This window comes from Leptinotarsa decemlineata, unplaced genomic scaffold (assembly GCF_025532065.1).
Source record: "Leptinotarsa decemlineata unplaced genomic scaffold, Ldec_3_MD MMD2_tig00000008_RagTag_RagTag, whole genome shotgun sequence".
Taxonomy (NCBI): Eukaryota; Metazoa; Arthropoda; class Insecta; order Coleoptera; family Chrysomelidae; genus Leptinotarsa; species Leptinotarsa decemlineata.
In genome coordinates this window covers 5,160,917-5,180,570 of record NW_027412537.1, presented here as the reverse complement: position 1 = coordinate 5,180,570, position 19,654 = coordinate 5,160,917, and the positions used below count along the sequence as shown (strand labels likewise).

The window sequence follows — 19,654 nt, the reverse complement described above, 5'->3', positions numbered from 1 at the left end:
TTTTTATCAAGTACTTTCTTGGTTTTTTCTCATTTTGTCTTCAATCGAGGACCGCCTGCCCGGTACTGACGATGCCCAATAGGCTGAAACAGCTGTATACCGGTGGCTCTTAAATTGAAATCAATATGGGAATGATCAAAGAGTACTTATCTATTTATTTTTTATATATATATATATATATATATATATATATATATATATATATGTATATATATGTATATATATATATATATATATATATATATATATATATATATATATATATATATATATATATAAATCAGAAATGAAACAATTACTGTATATATATATATATATATATATATATATATATATATATATATATATATATGTTTGTGTTATATATATATATATAACACATTAATACTATACTTGCCTGTCTTCTATTTTCTAGACTGATTATTTTAAATTCATTTCTTAGTGCTACTGATCTAATTGTATTATAATCCGGGTATACTTTATATTTTTTTCTAATATAAATATCTCGGAAATCTGTTTTGAATTATATGTAAAGAATGAAATGTGGCATGTCCTATACTTTTATTTACTGTCGTTTTAATTTTCTGGTAGTAAAAACATTACATAATTTACTGCTCATATTATTATCACATATTTCGAGATCACAATTATTTCGAATGGAATTTAATAGACAGGGGATAGAAAAGCTGGAGATATGAATATTTTCAACTTCATCTGAAATATTTATCTCTTCAGCACATGTATCTCTCCTCGACATGACTATTAAACTGTTTTCATTTCAGATTACTCATTTTATATAAAATCTTTATTTTGACATATACAATATATCTAACAAATATATTTATCATGGTTGTACAACAGCTGTAACTTTTTCCAGAATAATATTCAGTTTTGAGGCTTCAAATATTATCACTTTTCTATAACGAACAGCTTCTTGATCTTCAGTTATCACATCACAGTTTCCCATCAGTGCATCTTGAACCTTGAATTGAAAACTCGCACATGCTTCCTCACAAAAGTACTCCTCCTCGGCATTACAAAATATTTCTACATCACTATCCTTTGATCTATAAGTTTTGCAAATCATAATGTAGTATGCAAAATTATAGGATGGGTGCTTCTTCTTCATTTTATCGATATGACCTTTTAGCGAGTTCAACATAGGTACCGACACAAGTGGTGGTACATTAACAAAACGCTCATTGATTAAAAGACCAACGTTATCATCAGTCATGATCTCTTTTATTATAGCTTGATTCTGTGAATCAGCATACTGGTCACAGAGTTCTTCCAATAATGTCCTAAATTTCTGTACACAAGGTGCTTTCTAAAAGTAGAAAAATATTTTCATCTTATTCATTTTGTTTAATATTATTAAAAAAAAAGAACAGTTGACACCCACCTTTTGTAAATTTAAATTCAGCAGAGTAGAAATACCAAAAACTGGACGCTCTCCACTCATGTCATCATCATCATCTTCATCACTGAATGCTTGTTTCAATGCAGTTCCTACTCCATATTGTGCAATAATTAAATCAGCCATGTTTGAAATTTCAACTTGGGCATTTAAAAATAACTGACGCAAAAACTCAGTTATAGCTTGATAGTCATCTGCTTCAATATTTCGTCCCTCAAAATCAACCATAACTTCCTAAAACAATTATATGTGTAAAAAATGATGTGTCAAATTATTTGATATCAAGTATACAATAGTCCGTTATCAAAATTAGGAAGTCAAAATAGTAGTAATATGATATTTCTCCATAAATATTTACAAATGAAAATAGCTGTAGAATAAATTGTTCTGACTAGTATAACTACAGAGAATTTTAAGTATCCTACCAACCCCGACTTTCTCTATAATCATGACTCCGTCCGTGAAAGTTCAAAATGTCGGCAAAAACTAAATTGTTGATAGTCTGTGTGCATCTCACAATTAGAAAAGCTCATATTGAATGACTGAATTCCCATTGAAAAATTCCATAATTCAATCACAGGGTATGATAATCAATAGAAAATTTCAAACGACTCTGCAAGTGAAGTTGGGAAGATACTTTTCTACACAGGCTGTTGATATGTGGTTTCCAACTCGAACTGTCATCAAAAGTAACTCCAAGCAATTTGACTGACATAGATTATCATATGATTCTGTTGGACGAGAATATTATACATCGAATTTTACGTTTTTGGAGTTCAACACATTTGTTGTTAACCATATTAGACCTTCATTAACTGAATGGATAGGTAGATTACTTCAAGAGAGATGAATTTTTATGAAATTGGATTAGGAAAGTATCAACTGCATAACAAACACTAAAAGCTGTAGGTGAGAAATTTAAAGATCAATTAATCAAAGACAATTGGTCTTAATCGAATAATTGAATACCTCTTGTCCGTGATATTCCTCAGAATCACCCTCTTCTCCTGAAGACTCGCTTTCAGATTTAGGATCTACAGCAGGCTTCGGCCTTTTACTTGATCCAGCCATTTGTTAATATAACTAAAAACGATAGAAAATCAAAAATAAATGCAACTTATAACCTAACAAAATTTACAGGTTAACTTGGATAGAGTTGGAGTTAACCTATATGTATTTGCAATGGACGATTCCATACCCCTATTCAGTGTTGCCACTATAAAATATTCGGGTCTAAATCGACTGACATTTTCTAGCCCTTTTTTTGGAATAATTCAAAGTCGTAACAGATAGAATTTGTAATTTTATAGATTCCTGGATGTTCCCGGATATATGAATCGAAGTATTAAAGTAGATATGAACAAAAATAAAAAATCTAAGGGAATTTTACTTTTTAGGTTGTTCAATTGTTCGAAACCTGTCACAGTTCTGTGCCTGTCACCTATATATGTTTATCTGTTGTCACAAACATAGCATTTCAGTCATTTCAGTGTTCAGTTTGTTTTTGCCGAGTAGTTACGTTTTGATAGTGTATTCTGTGGGTGTTGTATGATATCTTTTTCCATACCATCATTATTACCAGAGGATGTTCCAAGTGCCCTATTGAAAGACAATTTATTGATTGAAGATCATTCAGTTGCAGAACTCCAAAGATGGTTAGACTTTTTCTATCAGAACGATCCTGTTCTATTCAATACAATAAACAATACATTATCACTATTAAACAAAACGTACAAACTTAAAATTCCTAGGATTTTTTTTTGTCCATATCCACTTTAATACTTCGATTCATATATCCGGGAACATTCAGAAATCTATAAAATTAAAAATCTATCTGTTCCGTCTTTGAATTGTTCCAAAAAAGGCTTAGAAAATGTCAGTTGATTTAGACCCGAAAATTTTATAGTGGCAACACTGAATAGTTGTACTAGAATCGTCCATTTCTCTCTCTCTTTCTCTCTCTCTCGAATTAAAAGGCCGTTCATTCAAGCGCATTTAGCCATACTCCTACTGTCCATAGTGAACAAAAGGTTCGTGCGAGGACGCAGCGGTTTTGCTAGAGGCAATTCTGACACCCTAAGTTTTTCATTCGCTTTTTCTTTAAACAAAAACACTTTATTCTTTACTGATTATTAGGACTCGGTCAGTGTTTACGTTCGTATACTAAATTTTTAATTTCAAAATTTCGACCATCAATACTACTTCACGGATAGGACCAGATTTGAAACTCACTCATTTGATATTATTTATATTTCAAATCTGGCTCTATCTTCCAGACATTGAAAATCTAAGTATAATTTGCAATAATACTTAGATTTTCGAAAGTTTTACATTCAGAAAAAAATATGTCCAAAAGGCTTTTTCACGAAATGATCCTTATTAACAAAAATAAGTATAATTTACAATTATTTACTATATATATATAGTATAGTATAGTATATATATATATATATATATATATATATATATATATATATATATATATATATATATATATATATATATATATATATATATATATATATAATCGATAAAGGTTAATGCAGTCAAGCTTCTGGAAAATAATTCCATGAAAATCAAAAGATAAATAGATAAGTACTTTCTGATCATTCAATATTGATTTCAATTAAAGAGCCAATTTAAGAGCAGTTGTCGGTTGATTGGTCAAACCACCAACACTGACATAAAAAACTTGGAAAGTTGACTTGGGTGTCACACCAATAGGTGGTTCTACTTATGTTTCACTTGCATTTACGCAGCTATTTTTATAAAGTACTTTTCTGGTTTTTCACATTTTGTCTTCAATCGAGGACCGCCTGCCCGGTACTGACGATGCCCAATAGGCTGAAACAGCTGTCTACCGGTGGCTCTTAAATTTAAATCAATATGGAAATGATCCGAAAGTACTTATCTATTTATCTTTTGATTTTCATGGAATTATTTTCCAGCAGCTTGACTGCATTAACCTTTGTCAATTTCATATCATTTCTAGAAACATATGGATTCGTTTTCCGATGGCATTTCAGGTTAGCTTCCCAAATTTCTGTTACCGCAGTTGTCGGTTGATTGGTCAAACTACCAACACTGACATAAAAAACTTGGAAAGTTGACTTGGGTGTCACACCAATAGGTGGTTCTACTTATGTTTCACTTGCGTTTACGCAGCTATTTTTATCAAGTACTTTTCTGGTTTTTCACATTTTGTCTTCCAATCGAGGACCGTCTGCCCAGTACTGACGATGCCCAATAGGCTGAAACAGCTGTCTACCGGTGGCTCTCAAATTAAAATCAATATGGGAATGATCAGAAAGTACTTATCATCTATTTATCTTATGAATAGGTATCTAAAAATGAAAAAGAACTCTCTAAAAACTCTATGATACATAGGGAGATGTGAAAGTTGCTATTGTCAACCAATTTCCAGGGCCGTAATTTAAAAGGTAATAATTCATTCAATTATAATCAAATATTACCGAAACATCCCGAAACATAAAATAAAATTCAATTTCTCAGTATAAAGTGAACGTCTACGATACAAAAACTACAACAAAAAATACAGGTCCGTATTTAAAAATTCAAAGATGGGGGTGGCCCATGTCGGGTGACACCCTATATAAATGATTCATGGACATATTCTGATAGCCCACATCAAGTGAAAATAGCAAAATGTTGACAGATTTTCAATATGTCTGCGAATAAAGAAGATATAGGTAAAAAAATAATTTGGAATTTTTTGGTTTTTATTGTATATCTTTAGAACCAAAAAAGCTATATTCGATTTCTTTACATCATTGAATATGCCTCTAAAATACGCAACTTTGCCACAATTTAACCGATACTCTATCTCTTATCGTTTACGAGATCCCCATGTACAGAAATGAATTATATATATATATATATATATATATATATATATATATATATATATATATATATATATATATATATATATATATATATATACATATATATATATATATATATATATATATATATATATATATATATATATATATATATATATATATGTGTGCCTGAATGGAAGCAAAACCAAAAACTTAGAGAGAGAGACAGAGGGAGTGCCACAAGCAGTGCCAAGAAAAACATTTACTATCAGCGGTTGACTTGAAAATGATAGTATGAAAAACATTTGTAATTCTGGTTCAGGTAATCGAGAACAGAATGTTTTTGTTTGGGTTCTGCAATCCAAATAATGTCAAATTAATTCAAATTGTGGTGAAATGCCCCTGAATAAGGAATTAGCTCTTCCTTATTTTGTGTTCGGCATCTGCTTTTCAGTTGGAAACAATTTCAAATATTCGGATTAATTTTTCCCGCCAATTGAAAATTTGTATTTGCACCAATCAGAAAACTTGTGGATCGTCGGATCTTCGAATGATGGAGCTCTGGGAATCTAGCCTTAATTGGCGAAAAAAGCGCCGCCAGGTGGTTTTGTCATGTCATATCAACTTGTCAGTTTGTCAGTGGCGCTGGCGATGTTTAGTGTTGTGAGCAAGACAGTAAATAAAAATGGAAACCAAATAAATAGCATTTAACATATAACCGTTTGGTATATGGTTTTGATTGAAATACACATTTATCCTTTGAATATGCTGGTAATTTTCAAAGATATTCTGTTGGTTTATGTGAAATATAAATCCAACAAAAATATATAAATTATCATCAATTGCCGAATTTGGTGGAATATTGTAAACAATGGATCTAATGGGAATGGGTGACGATCGTGTTTATGCTGCCGAAAGGATTACAAGAAAACGCGTTCGAAAGGTAATACGCTTTATAGTTTGAAAAGAAGTTCAGATGAAGAAGAACAACAATTCCAATTGACAAAAAGAATGAATATAAAGTTGTATCATTGGAAGAGTTATGTGACCTTCTACTTATATTCCCTAAAACTGAATATTGTGTTGTCCTTGACTAGATTTCTTTTCCACTAGAAATGACTTGGGGTCAAACCATTGGGTCATTAAACATCTAAGTAGTTGTGAAAAAAAATTTGGTCTAAAATCTGTACTTTCTTCTTGCAACATTCATGCACAAGCATAAAAATTATACCTGTATATTTATTTACTCATTATAACTATATGCATGAATCATAAATTTTTCAATAGTAAATGGAAAACATAAATTATTATGACATAAAACTTGTGACTTATCACTTAAAACCGGTGCCTGATACCGAACACTAATTCACATATTACAATTCTAATAGACTGTGGTCAAGAAACTTAACTTTTCAAAATCAGGTTGTTGTTGATGAAGTTGAAACTAGATATCAAAAACAAAGTAGTTTTGATTCAACATCAGACAGCACTGTTTTGACTTGCCTTAAAACTCATCAGTGGTGCTAAGCTGAACCTCAAATGCATTTCGAGACTTAACTGTCCTTACAGAACAAACCTGAGTAGGTAGAAGTGATGACAAGGGGGTCAGTTGTAAAGCCAAGCTTCAATATTGACTTCAGAACAAGATTTGTTTGTTTTTCTCTGCAGCTATCCTGCAAGGCAACTAGTTAAAATCAGAGCCCAAAAATAAAACATTTTTTCGTTTGATCACTCTGTATGTGGTGTTTGTTCTTATCCTTAATTGCACTTTTTCAGTCCTATCTACAAGATCAAAAACAATATGTCTAGCTTTATGGTTTCAAGTCTACAGAATACAGTGCTTCTTCCGGTGTTCCACCAGGGTCAAATCTGGGGCCACTGCTCTGCAATATCTTCATTAATGATATTGCAGATGTTATAGATGTATATTTCCTTTTGTATCTCGATGATCTAAAACCATACTGCCTCGTGGAGAATGTAGATGATTGTGAGAATACACAAACATCCTAATCTTTGATTATTCAATAGAAAACGTTTCCCTTGAGAAACCAGAAACATTTACTGATCTTGGCGTCATATTTGACACTGCATTATCATTTAATAAGCATATTGATAATGTTGTAACCTCCTCCTGTCGTATATACGGATTAATTACATGTAACAGTAGTGATTTTAAAGAAACTTCGACCTTAAAAACTCTATCCTATGCTTTCATAAGATCAAAGTTAGAATACGCATCAGTTGTGTGAAGCCCTTTTTATCATATTCGATTGAGTTTCACAGCCTCTTCTTCTCTGTTGAAATTATCCGTGGGTTTGTGAATTATCATTGCCTCCCTTACCAGTCAGCTATGGTATCCCTGGTCGAAAGCAATAAGTTCCGTGTTTTCAAACAGAATCCTGTGGTTTGTTTCACTGAGTGCGTATTCTGCCATAGCTGATGTATCTGTTTGGCCTAGTCTGCAGTTTCTTCCATGCTCTTTCCCATGGATCTTTTGGTGGTTCCGATGTATACCTTTCCACAAGTGCGATAAACCCCTGCTGCTTATAGTGGATCTCTTTTGTCTTTAGCCGACCTGAGGCTCTGTTGAATCTTCTTGGTGGGTTTGAAAACCGTTTTGATGTTGTGTTTCATATGTTAGTGACTATCTATTATGGACCCAATATTTACCTGTTTTCTATTTCTAATTATTATTGTAGAGGGTGAGCAATTGGCTATTTGGAATGAGGCCTTTATCATTGTTTATAGATCTCATAGAAAGAGAGAGAGAGAGAGAGTGTGTGTATATTTGTTCTATGTATTTTAGATGTGCTACTATTATTAACACTTTAGAGTAAGACATAATAGAGCAGGAGCTCACTAATTTTTTTTTATTCTATTCCATATTTTGTTTGGTACATATCTACTATGAAAAAATACATCGTAAACACAAAGGAAACATAGAATATACCTAAGCAATGAATGCTTGTATCATAATGTTCCATTCTTCCATTTGGGTATCTTAATTTACTTTTTTATACAGTGCGAGTTTTGAAAAATAATAATGATAATATTGAGTAGATGAATTTGAAATATATCATGTGAATTATTTTATATTAGTTAGGTTGGTTAGGATAAGGGAAAGAGAAAATAAGAAAGAATAAGTAATAAGTTATAGAGTAATAGAGGAGTGTGTATCAGTTAAAAATTAAATTTAGTGTATTGTTTTCGAGAATGAAACTTTTATTGTTTTGTTTGTAGTTCGCCATTTTTGTTATATGCTTAACTTTTAGAGGTAAAATATTGTATAGCTTAGGTCCAAAATAGAATATAAATCTTTGTGTATGATTCTTTCTGAATTTGGGTATTCTGATAGTTCTTTAGGTAGAAGAAATAGGCTTGAAAACTGTATGTTTTGTATTGTTAATACAAGTAATGAGACCAATGACTTTTTGCAGGGAGTGGTGGAGTATTTTGTAAAATGGAAAGGCTGGAGTCAGAGGCATAACACCTGGGAACCCGAAGAAAATATTCTGGATAATCGTTTAATTGTACTTTATGAGCAGTCACATAAGTCAGATGGACCAGCCAAAAGAGGACCCAAAAAGAAAGAAAGACTTGCTGCTCCAGTAGCGGAAGATACGGAAGATGATGGCTTACGTAGTGGAGAAGAGAGTCAGGATGAGGGTCCTTCAGAGACCACCACCACCACCGAAGTTAAACCCAAACATGAAAGTATTGCTAGCGCAGAAGATGATGAAACTCGTACTGGTATGTTCAGTTGATATCCGTTTTGAAAATATAATAAACATAATTTTTATAGGTTCTGAGGAAACGTCAGAGAGTACTTCTGCGCCAACAGTTTCAACTGCTGAGAATGAAAATTCAAATAGTTCCAGTAGTGATGACAGAAAACCTTTACTGGCTAGGATGGATCTTGTTGGGACAAAAAGGAAAGCGGAAGTTTTGTCGAAGGAAAGTGGAAAAATTGGTGTTACGATTACTACCAGTAGTCCTACTAGTTCTAGTCCCCCTCCAGTTAAGGTAAGTGAACTACAGATATCTTGAATTTTGTCAGATATATAAAAGATACTTTACCAGAAATCAGATTATTGTGTGCAGTTTGATCTTCCTCTTGAAGATGGTCACTTGGTGATCGAAACACGTATCTGAAGATGATCATGGTGATCGAAATACGTGTCGAAATGTTAAAATAACAGTTTGGTGTTGGGAAAAAACTCCAGTAATATTCATGTGCAAAACGGTTCAAGTTGAAATTTCAAAAAGGTATTACAGAACTCGAAACCAAAATAAGGAGGCCCTAAGTAGCATGAAAAACTTATTGTCTATAAAAATTCACAGACTGATATGATTCCAATTTGTGCAGATAAAAAGGTACAGATAAAAAGGTCAAAACACACTATTAGCTCTAACATTTCCTTCTATAAGAGTTTCCCAAAAGAGAGTGAAATAAGTAGTACAGTTGGCCATAACGGTAAGGATACTTTCAATTGGTTTTGCCCAGAATCAAGGCTATTTACTATCAGCCTGTGTTTTTGCATAACATTGATAACTAATGAAAATATCATATTGTGACAAATTAATGAATTAACTGTCTTAAACAAATTTATTTCCAACAATATTTCACTAATCACAATCTAATTTATTCATTACAACACTTAGCAACTAACGCTTAATTTATTTCCACTATTCAAATTTCTTTTTTAGCCACTCGATTCACCTTCTGAACTGCCCTCTTAGGACAGGAAGCCGGGCTTATATCGGTAAAGGTCCTTTCTAGAATTCTGTAGTCGGTTCGGTACTAGAATTTTGATTCCCGACTGCATTCTTTTGAGGTGAGGTCATGTGTTTGTTCGATGAGTCAGCTGGCCTATCGGTCAGGGGACCGATAGGCCCCCTGACCGATTATAGTGGAATCTGAGATAATTCAGCCGATCTCAGGGGTTTATCTAGGGTAAGATGGGTTAATAAGGGTTTTGTGTGAAACAGCTATCACATCTTTAGGAACAGCAATCCTCTGAATTCATTAAGAGGCTGCTCACCAGTTCAACTGAATAAGCTACTGTGTAGTGAAACACTTCTTGAATAAAGTTCATAGTGTGAAAACTTTTTTGTTAACATTCCATAACTTTTTAACGTTCTGCATAGGCACTTTATTGAATATTTGCAGCAATTTTTTTTTGTCGGTGTATCATTATCTGTGTGATGAAGTGAGCACATATTTTCAGCTGATACCATAAACTCCTTTGTTGTTCAGGCCTTCAGTTTTTAAATTTGATTTTTGTTTGGGAAAGACATTTTCATAAAAGTTTAACAGATTTGAATAAAACTTTCAAATGTATCTGATGCTGCTGAAGTACTGTTCCAGTCAAAAATTTCACAAAAAAGCGGAGTCTATGATATACTAGCGATCCGCTCCGGCTCCGCACGGGTGCAATGCTGATACTAAATATACATATAAACGCGTGCAACCCCTGCTAATCATAAAGTGCTATAGGACAAAGCGTGGCTTTCGACACGCTTTTTATAGGCACGCTATGTCCCTGCATTTTAAATCTGTAAATTTTCGAAAATAATATTTTAAATAACATGTTGTGAAAGGCCATAGAGATATACCATCGCTGACTTTTTTGTTGACCTTTTCAGGTTGTACAATATTGTAGTACATTTTTTGATCTATCTTGTAGGGTTTAACTAGCGTTTGTAATGTAAGTGTAAAAAAATGTGTTTATTTATGACATCACATTAGAAACCTCAAAAATTATCAGTATTTCTCTTCTATATTTTTCATGTTATATACATATAAACCTTCCTCTTGAATCACTCTATCTATTAAAAAAACCGCATTAAAATACCTTTCACAGTTTCAAAAGTAGATAACTTGATAACAACAATAGTTCTTATTTTTAGACTTTGTTCATTTAATGAAATGAAATATAGATATTCGTGTTCATCCAGTAATAAAGAGCATTCATCTTTTTTTTAACGAACAGATGAACAGAGATGAATGAGCCAGAATTTGGAGTGCCGCTTTGCCTCTCTCTTCGGTATAACTTGAGGCTCTTTTTGTGATTCTTTCCCTCGAAATTACTTCTATTTAGGTTTGGTGGTTAATTTATACAATAATATGTTATCACGAGCGTATTTGAGAAGCACTTTAGAAAGGAAGTATTTTCCATTTATTGTTTATTATTCCATTATTTTGATAATTCAATCACTTGAGTACTGAATTTATGTAAAAAATGTGTGTTTGTTATAATTTTAATAAGTGATGAAGCGTGTATAAATATGAAATAATTTTTGTCTCTTTAGGTAGTTTTTGTTAACAAAATACTGTGAATTGTATAAGATGTCAGTCCTAAATAAATTTTATGTTTTTGCATTTTTGACCAACAAACAGTTGGGTCAACGAAAGAATACACATTCATCATCAATATAGTAACTAATAAAACACATACTTTTATTTAGCGTCCTTTTCGGCATTTTCTTAGGTTATGAGACTAATTAATAACGTATGACTATCTTTTGACAGTTTGCATTATTTACATGTTGTTTATTAAAAAGTTTCTATTGTTTCACTTTTTGTTTTCACAAACTAAAAAAATGGACATTTCATATTTCACAGCAGATAAATTTTATATATATTTAATTTAGAGGTGGGAATGACTCTGCTTTCATTTTCACTTTACTAGACTTTGCCAATAAGATGTTCAGATCTTTGGTAATAAAGCATATTTTGATTTGATTTGATTATATTGTACAAAGTGCCCTCTTCTGGGATTCCAACAATACAAAATAATTTAAAAATTTGTTATTTGAAAAGCAATAATTTGGACAAAATGGGCAAGTCAGATGGCTCCCAAGAAGTGACATAAAGTGTATATAAAAAGTTCCATGGTCTATGTTGATTCCATTGGAACCTGATTTGTTTTGTCTTTTATTGGATTTAATTGCAACCTCCCAAATACATAAATAGTAACTTTCAATTTTCAGGTTCAAAAAATATCGTCCAAACAAATAGCTTCGGCTTCGAGAACCAATGGACGGCAAGGATCAAAAAGCGAAGAGGAAACTTCAGCTATTCCTTCAGCAGCGAGTCCTGCCACGGCCGCAGCTCCTAGGACGAGCACAGACAAAAGACTGATATTGAGTGATGCTACCCTTCCGCATTCATCTAACAAAGAACCCGCATCTCCCAAGGGGGTTGCATCAAGAACAGACGAGAAGAGGCCTGAGAAAAAACCGGAAGTCAATACTGAGAACGAAGGATGTGAAGAAAAACCAGCCCCTGTCAACGGTCACAACAAGAGTAATGTCGAGGAAAGTGCTCCACTTCTCACTAGTCCAGGTTATGCTTACTGGCTAGCGAGGAACCCTGTCGCTGATCAGGTTTTTATAACTGACGTCACCGTCAACCATGAAACTGTAACGATTCGAGAGTGTAAGACAGAAAAAGGATTTTTTAAAGATCGAGATGATAATAATCATCCCAGTGATACTGTATGAACTGACGAATTTCGAAAGTTTTCCTTTGGAAAAATTAATATTTACCGGTAAGTGAATATTGTACAGGGTAGCTCTTTTTATTAGAGCATTTTCAATTTTACGGATTTCGTTGTGAAAATTCGTTCATTTCTGATTTTATTAGTCAGCGAAGATTTGCTTGGTACTTTGGGTCATATGTTGGATACTTCAGAAATTGGTACTAGATTTTTCACATTATCCATGATTATTATCCCTTTTTGTTTTTTCCTTTATACTCGACTAAATGCTTACCTTTTTGTGGTGTCGAATGAATTTTATTTGATGTAATTTTCATTTAAGATTTCATTATACATGTAAAATCGTTATATATTTCTTAGAGTTGTCACATTTTAATAATTGTACATAAATCCTATTGACTTTTTTTGCAGGAAATAAATTATTTTGTCTGAACATTCTTCAAGTAGTAAGATGACATTTCTATACATTTTGTTAGCAACATATTTTTTTTGATCATTTACCTCATTAATTTGTTTCTTGGATTAGCTTCCTTTGATTGTTAAAAAATATTGATATCAATAATTTTAATGTGAGTTCACCTGTTATCTAATATGTTTTACTAAGGCCAGTTTACAGTCTTCTACTTTTGAATACATCTGGAACTCCACATCATTTTTGTTTATTGAGTTTGTCTATTAATCACTATCTACAAAGAGATATTTTGCTGTTTCTATAACCTCTCCACAGTAACAGCAACTTGTAACTCCAATTTTTCAATTTCATTTGATACTGAAAATAGGGTAAACAATTTTTTCAATTATTTTTGTCTAGGCACTTCAATCTATTATACTAGATTGTAATGGGTCATGAAGCTTTTCAGCTTTTCTTCATAATCCTAACCTAACCAAGCTTCGAATTCTAGGAGCTCCTGTAAAGTTGATCCCAGAAATCATTAGTGTTAACCTAAGTTTTTGCAAGCTGGAGCTTGACATTTGCAAAGCAGCTATTCTTTTAATATCAAAGTTTTTAAAAAAACGTTTCAAATATTTTTGACTCTTTCGTTTCAGTTGGAACAATTTGAATTTTTCTTAAAATACTTCAATTATAGCTGGTGTCGACTCGAAGATATTTTGTCTTATTCAATTCATGATTGGATTTTGTGTATGAAAAAATATCTTCACCCTTAATGGACTCATTTAACAATTTTTTTTAATTTCATTATTTGAAAGTTTATGTTTCAAATAGTACATCTGCAAAAAATCTGAATTTTAACTTTTTATCTTCCCCCTCAAATTAATAGTTGAATGTGGCGTTCACCGAAACGGGGCGTGGTCAAGGTTGACGTCACATCAGTCGATTAGGTGACAAGGGAGTGCTGGCGGATAAGTCAAAAACATATGCTAAAGCCGTAGAAAGCAAGTTGTGTGTTGTTTATTGCACTTTGTCAACTGCATGAATATGAACAGTGATAAAATAGGACGTTACAAGTATTTCATCGTTCCTAAATGCAAGAATTCTTCGGTAATAATTCTTTGGCTTAATTCCGCATATATTTGATCGCCAGATTGATAGACCGACGGCCCATACATCTAAAGCTCCACTGTTTGTTCAAAAAAAGGAAAAACAAATTTTATTAAATACTTGTAACGAAGATATCGCTGAAAATCAAAGCATGTCTGATAAAGCAGGTACACAGGAAAAAACCTTTGATGTTGGAATTTAAGTTAATAAACAGGTTTTTTGAAGATCAAAAGCTACACAGATCGTAAATATTATATACCAACGAAAAAAAAATAATTCTAAAGAAATAGAAAATACAGAAAGTATTGGAAAAAATTATGAAAGTTCCCCCGAGGACAGCGCAAATTCGAGTACATCAGACATTACTTCTGTTGATACATCATCAGATTCTACTTTGTCTGGAATATTTGTTCAAAACTGGAATTCGAAAAACAATATTTATCGAAGATCTATTTACGTCATGGAGAAAATTCCGAAATTATATCTTGGAATCACAAGGGACTCTTTATTTATTATAGAACTTTTGTCTCAAAAATGCCAGTTACCCAGAATTGATATATACATTACTCTGAAGAAAATTAAAGTAAATTGACGATAGCAGTGATTCATAATAATCTCCAACTACAGGCCGGGTTGCCACCGCTTGAAGCTCGTTGCCTGGTGTGACGTCAAGATGTACCGCGAGCGATCTCACCTTTTCAATTGCTCTTGCTCAGTTGTTAATTGACATATAAACCGGAAAATTTTGTGGGATACTTGGGGATGATTTACTTTTATAATATATAATTTTCAATAAAAACTAAATTAGCATGAATGAGACCATTGTCTCAAAAATATTTGCTTGGTCTCATTTTTTTGTCATAACGCATATCAATTCCTCTAAATATCTCCTCCAAAAATGTTTTTGGGACTTGAATTTATATTTTTATTAGCTTATTTTATTCATGAAGAAGTTAATGAAAATTTGAATATTTCAATTTGTCATTGGAAATAAGTGAATGGTTGTGAAATATAAAAGGGGCATTTTTTTAGAAAAGATTGGTTTTCGCGAAAAAACCTTTTGGCTTTCTACTTCTCCATCAGTATATAGAAAGTGGGAAATTCTGAAGAAAGTAATGAAATATATTAAAAAACACCTGTCACAAAATGTTAAGATCAAATCCAAAACAACTACTTTCAAATATATGAACATTGAATTACCCGGAAATCACTTTTTCTATTCAGTTTGTACTTCAAATATTCGTATCAAAAATTAAACAGATATTTACAGGAAAGCTACACAACCTAATACATGAGAGCGCTGCAATATAAAATTTTACTTACGTGGAAAACTTTCAATCTTTAGGTGTCCTTCAAAGTTTTGAGTGAAAAACCTTGTCTTCAACTTCTTTTCACATCTTTATTGGTAGTCCACAAACCACAACACAATCTAGAGCAGTTGAAACAATAGAAAAAAAATTCTTCAGAACAGTTCATTTAAAGAAATATGGCATTTATTCATTCCATATATCATATGATTCTCAAATGACAGATTTTTAAGTGACAAGCCTGAGGAAACGAAAAGAAAATATACAATTCACCTATTGTAAATTACGATTGTGAAGATTTTTTTGTATTTTAAAATTTTAGTAGTGTAGGCAATTTACTATTTCACACAAAACATTCCTCTTGAATCATTACGTCCAATGTTTCGCATTCAGGCAGACAGATAGATGCATTAGGGGTACTTTATTTTATAGCATGTAATGATGATGGAGAAGTAGGAAGTCAACTTTTTTCAGGGTTAAAATGGAACTGCGCAAGTGCGGAGTTTCCTCATGAAACGAGTCCCCGTATCTGCTTTCACATTATTTTTATGGAGTTTTAACAGAATTTTGTTTATGAAGGAGCTTGCCATTTCGTACGGTAAAAAAATTTCACTGAGTCTGCTTAGTCAATAACTTATATTCATAAATTCTGTCAATGAATATTTTTTTAAAAATCGTGTCAAAAAGTAAATATACATATTTTCAATCGAGGTATTTTTCACCAATAATTTTTTAGGTTTTGAAAACGAAAATACTTTCCAAAACGTTAGCTATTTTAATGAAGCTAACAATATAAAAAAAAATTTCAGGTCTTTAGAGTTCGGCACAGCCGTACTCTTACCGTCTGACCTGAAAGACCACTCACCATACAAACTAATCGGCTTCGTTAAGAAGCTGGGTTTGTTTGGCCGGTGAGAATAGGTGTGAGCCACAATAAACCCTTGCGGGTTGCGGTGGAGAGTCGAATAGACCCACTCACTTTGGACCTAACCTAATATAAAAAATTATTAAATCGTTTTTTTATGTATAGGCAAAATTTATAAATATGACAATTTACTGACTAATCAAACGGAGGCCAATCTTTGCACTTCCCCTCTGCTGTTTTTTTTTTTTTCAAAAATGATTTGGGTACTGAAAATTTTAAAAAGTTTATCTCTTGATTGTAGTACCAATTTCTTGTAGTACCAAATATTCTTCCCTTTTTTCGGAATGCATCAAACTATGTAATTTTTCGCTTTGTAGGTTTTATTCATTCCAAGCATATTTTAACTGTAAATATTGTATAGTTTTAATAAATATACTACTTTCTAGTAGTAGGTGTACCTTCAGTAGTAAGACTATTGTTAACTTATTTATTTGAAAGTAATTTATTTTTTGTATTGTGTTATAACATAAATTTTATATTTGATTAAAAATGACAATCGAATCTGAATGTAGTATAAATTTCTGGGTTTTGATTTGCAAACTTGTAATGAATGAATTTTCAAAGTTATTACTGAAAACAATTTAAAACCAAGTTAAAACACCCTTTTTGGATAGTTTTGTTGAATGTTTATCCTTTGAACATTTTAGAGCTGTCAAAATCCATGCAATATCTGACTAAAATATCGGCTACAAGAATACTTACCACATATCCACCCAATTAAATTTCCTGGAGAGAGTTTAAATGTGTACATTTTTATTTAAATTGTGAAATATTAGTCACTAACTTATTAACTATTCTGTGTGATTAATATCTTGTTTACTTTATGGTAATTCATGATCACTTAAATGAAATTAATAAAAAAACACTTTTGTCTAAATACCATTGGTAGATTTTATTTATAGGACAGGTGTCGGGTTTGACCCCATTATCAAGTATAAAACTGAAATCTGAAGTTTGAAATATCGGTTATATTAGACCTTTCAGGTATGCTACAAGGACAGGTATTTGAGAGACAGATAGTTGGGCTAACCAAGATGCCAAAATTCCACGCTGAAAATTCTAGTGGTTGTTAAACTCATTTAAGAGAGGAGACCTACATAAATCGAATTGCTCATTTAGGGGTATACGTTTCTGGTTTTTAATTAACAACCCCTAGAATTTTCAGCGTAGAATTTTAAAAGTTGGCATCTTGATTTGCCCAAATACCTGTCCTTGCAGCATACCTGAAAAATCAAATATAACCGATATTTCAAACTTCAGATTTCAGTTTTATACTTGATAATGGGGTCAAACCCGAAACCGGTCGTATAAATAAAATCTACCAGTGGTATTCAGACAAAAGTGTTTTTTATTCATTTCATTCAAGTATTAACTATTCAATGGACTGTATCCGATGATTTTATTTGAAACACACTCATTTTTTCTGAGGTGGCTACTCTACATAAATATATTTGACATTAGTGTCAGTTGTCATGTTTACTGAATAGAAAATGAATACAGTAAAAACTGAAGGTGAAACTCAAAAAGAACAATACAGAAATAACATCATATGATAACTGACAATAATGACAAATACACAGAGTAACCAACTCAGAAAAATGCATATACTCCTAATGAAATCCTTATTGATAGAGACAATAAATATAATGAAAACGACTTCAAACTAGAAAATGAAAATCAAAAAATGGATAAATACACACACATGTGCATATGACAATCGACATTAAGAGAAACTACACGAAGTAGTCAACATACAAAAAGTACATGTGCTCCAAATGAAATCCTTACACGATTTGGTCAATTAATCTACCAGTGGAAATTTGAGATTTTCTGTTTTGGTCATTTCATTCTCAATTCATATATCAATTGTTTTCCTTTAACTATGATCTTGAAAATAGTTATTAATAAAAGTGCAAACAAGATGTCAATTCTCAGCTTTTTTGTTGAATGATGACAGGGAATTTCTCTGTCTTTGAACTATAAGAAATTTTTTCTCAATGATGCCACGGTAAAACAAGCCACTCCTTCATAAAGCTCGAAAACTCTTGAAGCAGGTGATAGAGGACTGAAAGAAACCTCTGTGGATGACAGATAGACAACAGAGTTTTTCATAAAATTTATTTTTTGTTTCTAATTATATTCTCTGAAGCAACTAGGTGTCTATCTTCAAATAAAAAAGTTTCGATCCGCTATGACCAATCGTAAAATACTACTGGAGGTTGTAGCATAATTGAACATCTTTGAAACTATAGAAGAGATCCGAAATAATACCTTACCGAAGAATTGATGACAATAACTTGTAGAGACTGAAAAAACAAACGAGTAAATTCTAACCAAAATAAATAATTCTAATATGTTATTGATTTACATTGTTGTTGTTCCAGTCCCGAATTATTTCTCAGTATTGAGTCTATTCAATTCACTATTTGTACTGCACTGTACCATGTCCAATTCATTTGTCAGCTGTCTATAGTTTCTTGTTTGCTACTAAATCATCTGCCACTAGTCCCTTAACACATTTGTAGGGATCATTGAAACTATCACATGGAATTTACTAATGGTGTATTTACTCATTCTCCGTTTATTAAGGAGAAATTCCACGAATACAATGATGTGTAGACGAGGTAGGTCACAGAACTCTTAATTGTAAGTACAGATTTGGGAAATTGTGAAATAAATTTTACATTTTTTTGACCACCGCCCCTCAATGGTTGTACCAAGTAGACAGAAAACTTCCATAAAATATAAACTAGAGTCTGCAATCCATGGGTTCGAATGACTAATTTTAAAATAATTGCCAAGCAATTAGTTCTATTATAAACGTACTACTATTATTATATCGATTTTTATGTATATATGTATATTTGTTACCCATCTCTAATATTCAAAAAAATATATAACTTTTCTAATAGAAAGTTCATATGAATTTTCAAACTCTTATAGACGAACAAAAAAGTTTCTGAGAGTACGTAATAAATCTCAATTACACCATGACATAATGAAATAGTAAGCTTGCAATCAAAACCCATAATGATGATGAGTAATGATGTTAATTGAAAAAGCCAAGATTGTCTCTTGATATTGTGAATAAGCTGTATTATACAAGTTCGTTGATAGTTGTTTTCTGTTAATATTAAGTAACGTATTTTTGAAATAA

At 32.0% G+C, this 19,654-nt stretch overlaps 2 protein-coding genes across 2 annotated transcripts; one reads left to right on the top strand and one right to left on the bottom strand.

Annotated features, from left to right (window-relative positions):
• Positions 1–790: 790 nt before the first annotated feature.
• On the bottom strand, positions 791–2,597 carry LOC111512718 (protein BCCIP homolog). The gene is made up of 3 exons (XM_074170904.1): positions 2,387–2,597; positions 1,403–1,651; positions 791–1,327 (listed from the first exon to the last, which is right to left on the bottom strand). Exons 1-3 carry the CDS (start codon positions 2,486–2,488, stop codon positions 845–847), a joined length of 834 nt encoding a protein of 277 aa, XP_074027005.1. The 5' UTR covers positions 2,489–2,597; the 3' UTR covers positions 791–844.
• Positions 2,598–5,899: 3,302 nt separating this feature from the next.
• Positions 5,900–13,199, top strand: LOC111505653 (chromodomain protein polycomb). Its single transcript, XM_074170903.1, has 4 exons — positions 5,900–6,205; positions 8,700–9,012; positions 9,065–9,285; positions 12,256–13,199. Exons 1-4 carry the CDS (start codon positions 6,134–6,136, stop codon positions 12,766–12,768), a joined length of 1,119 nt encoding a protein of 372 aa, XP_074027004.1. The 5' UTR covers positions 5,900–6,133; the 3' UTR covers positions 12,769–13,199.
• The last annotated feature ends 6,455 nt before the right edge of the window (positions 13,200–19,654 follow it).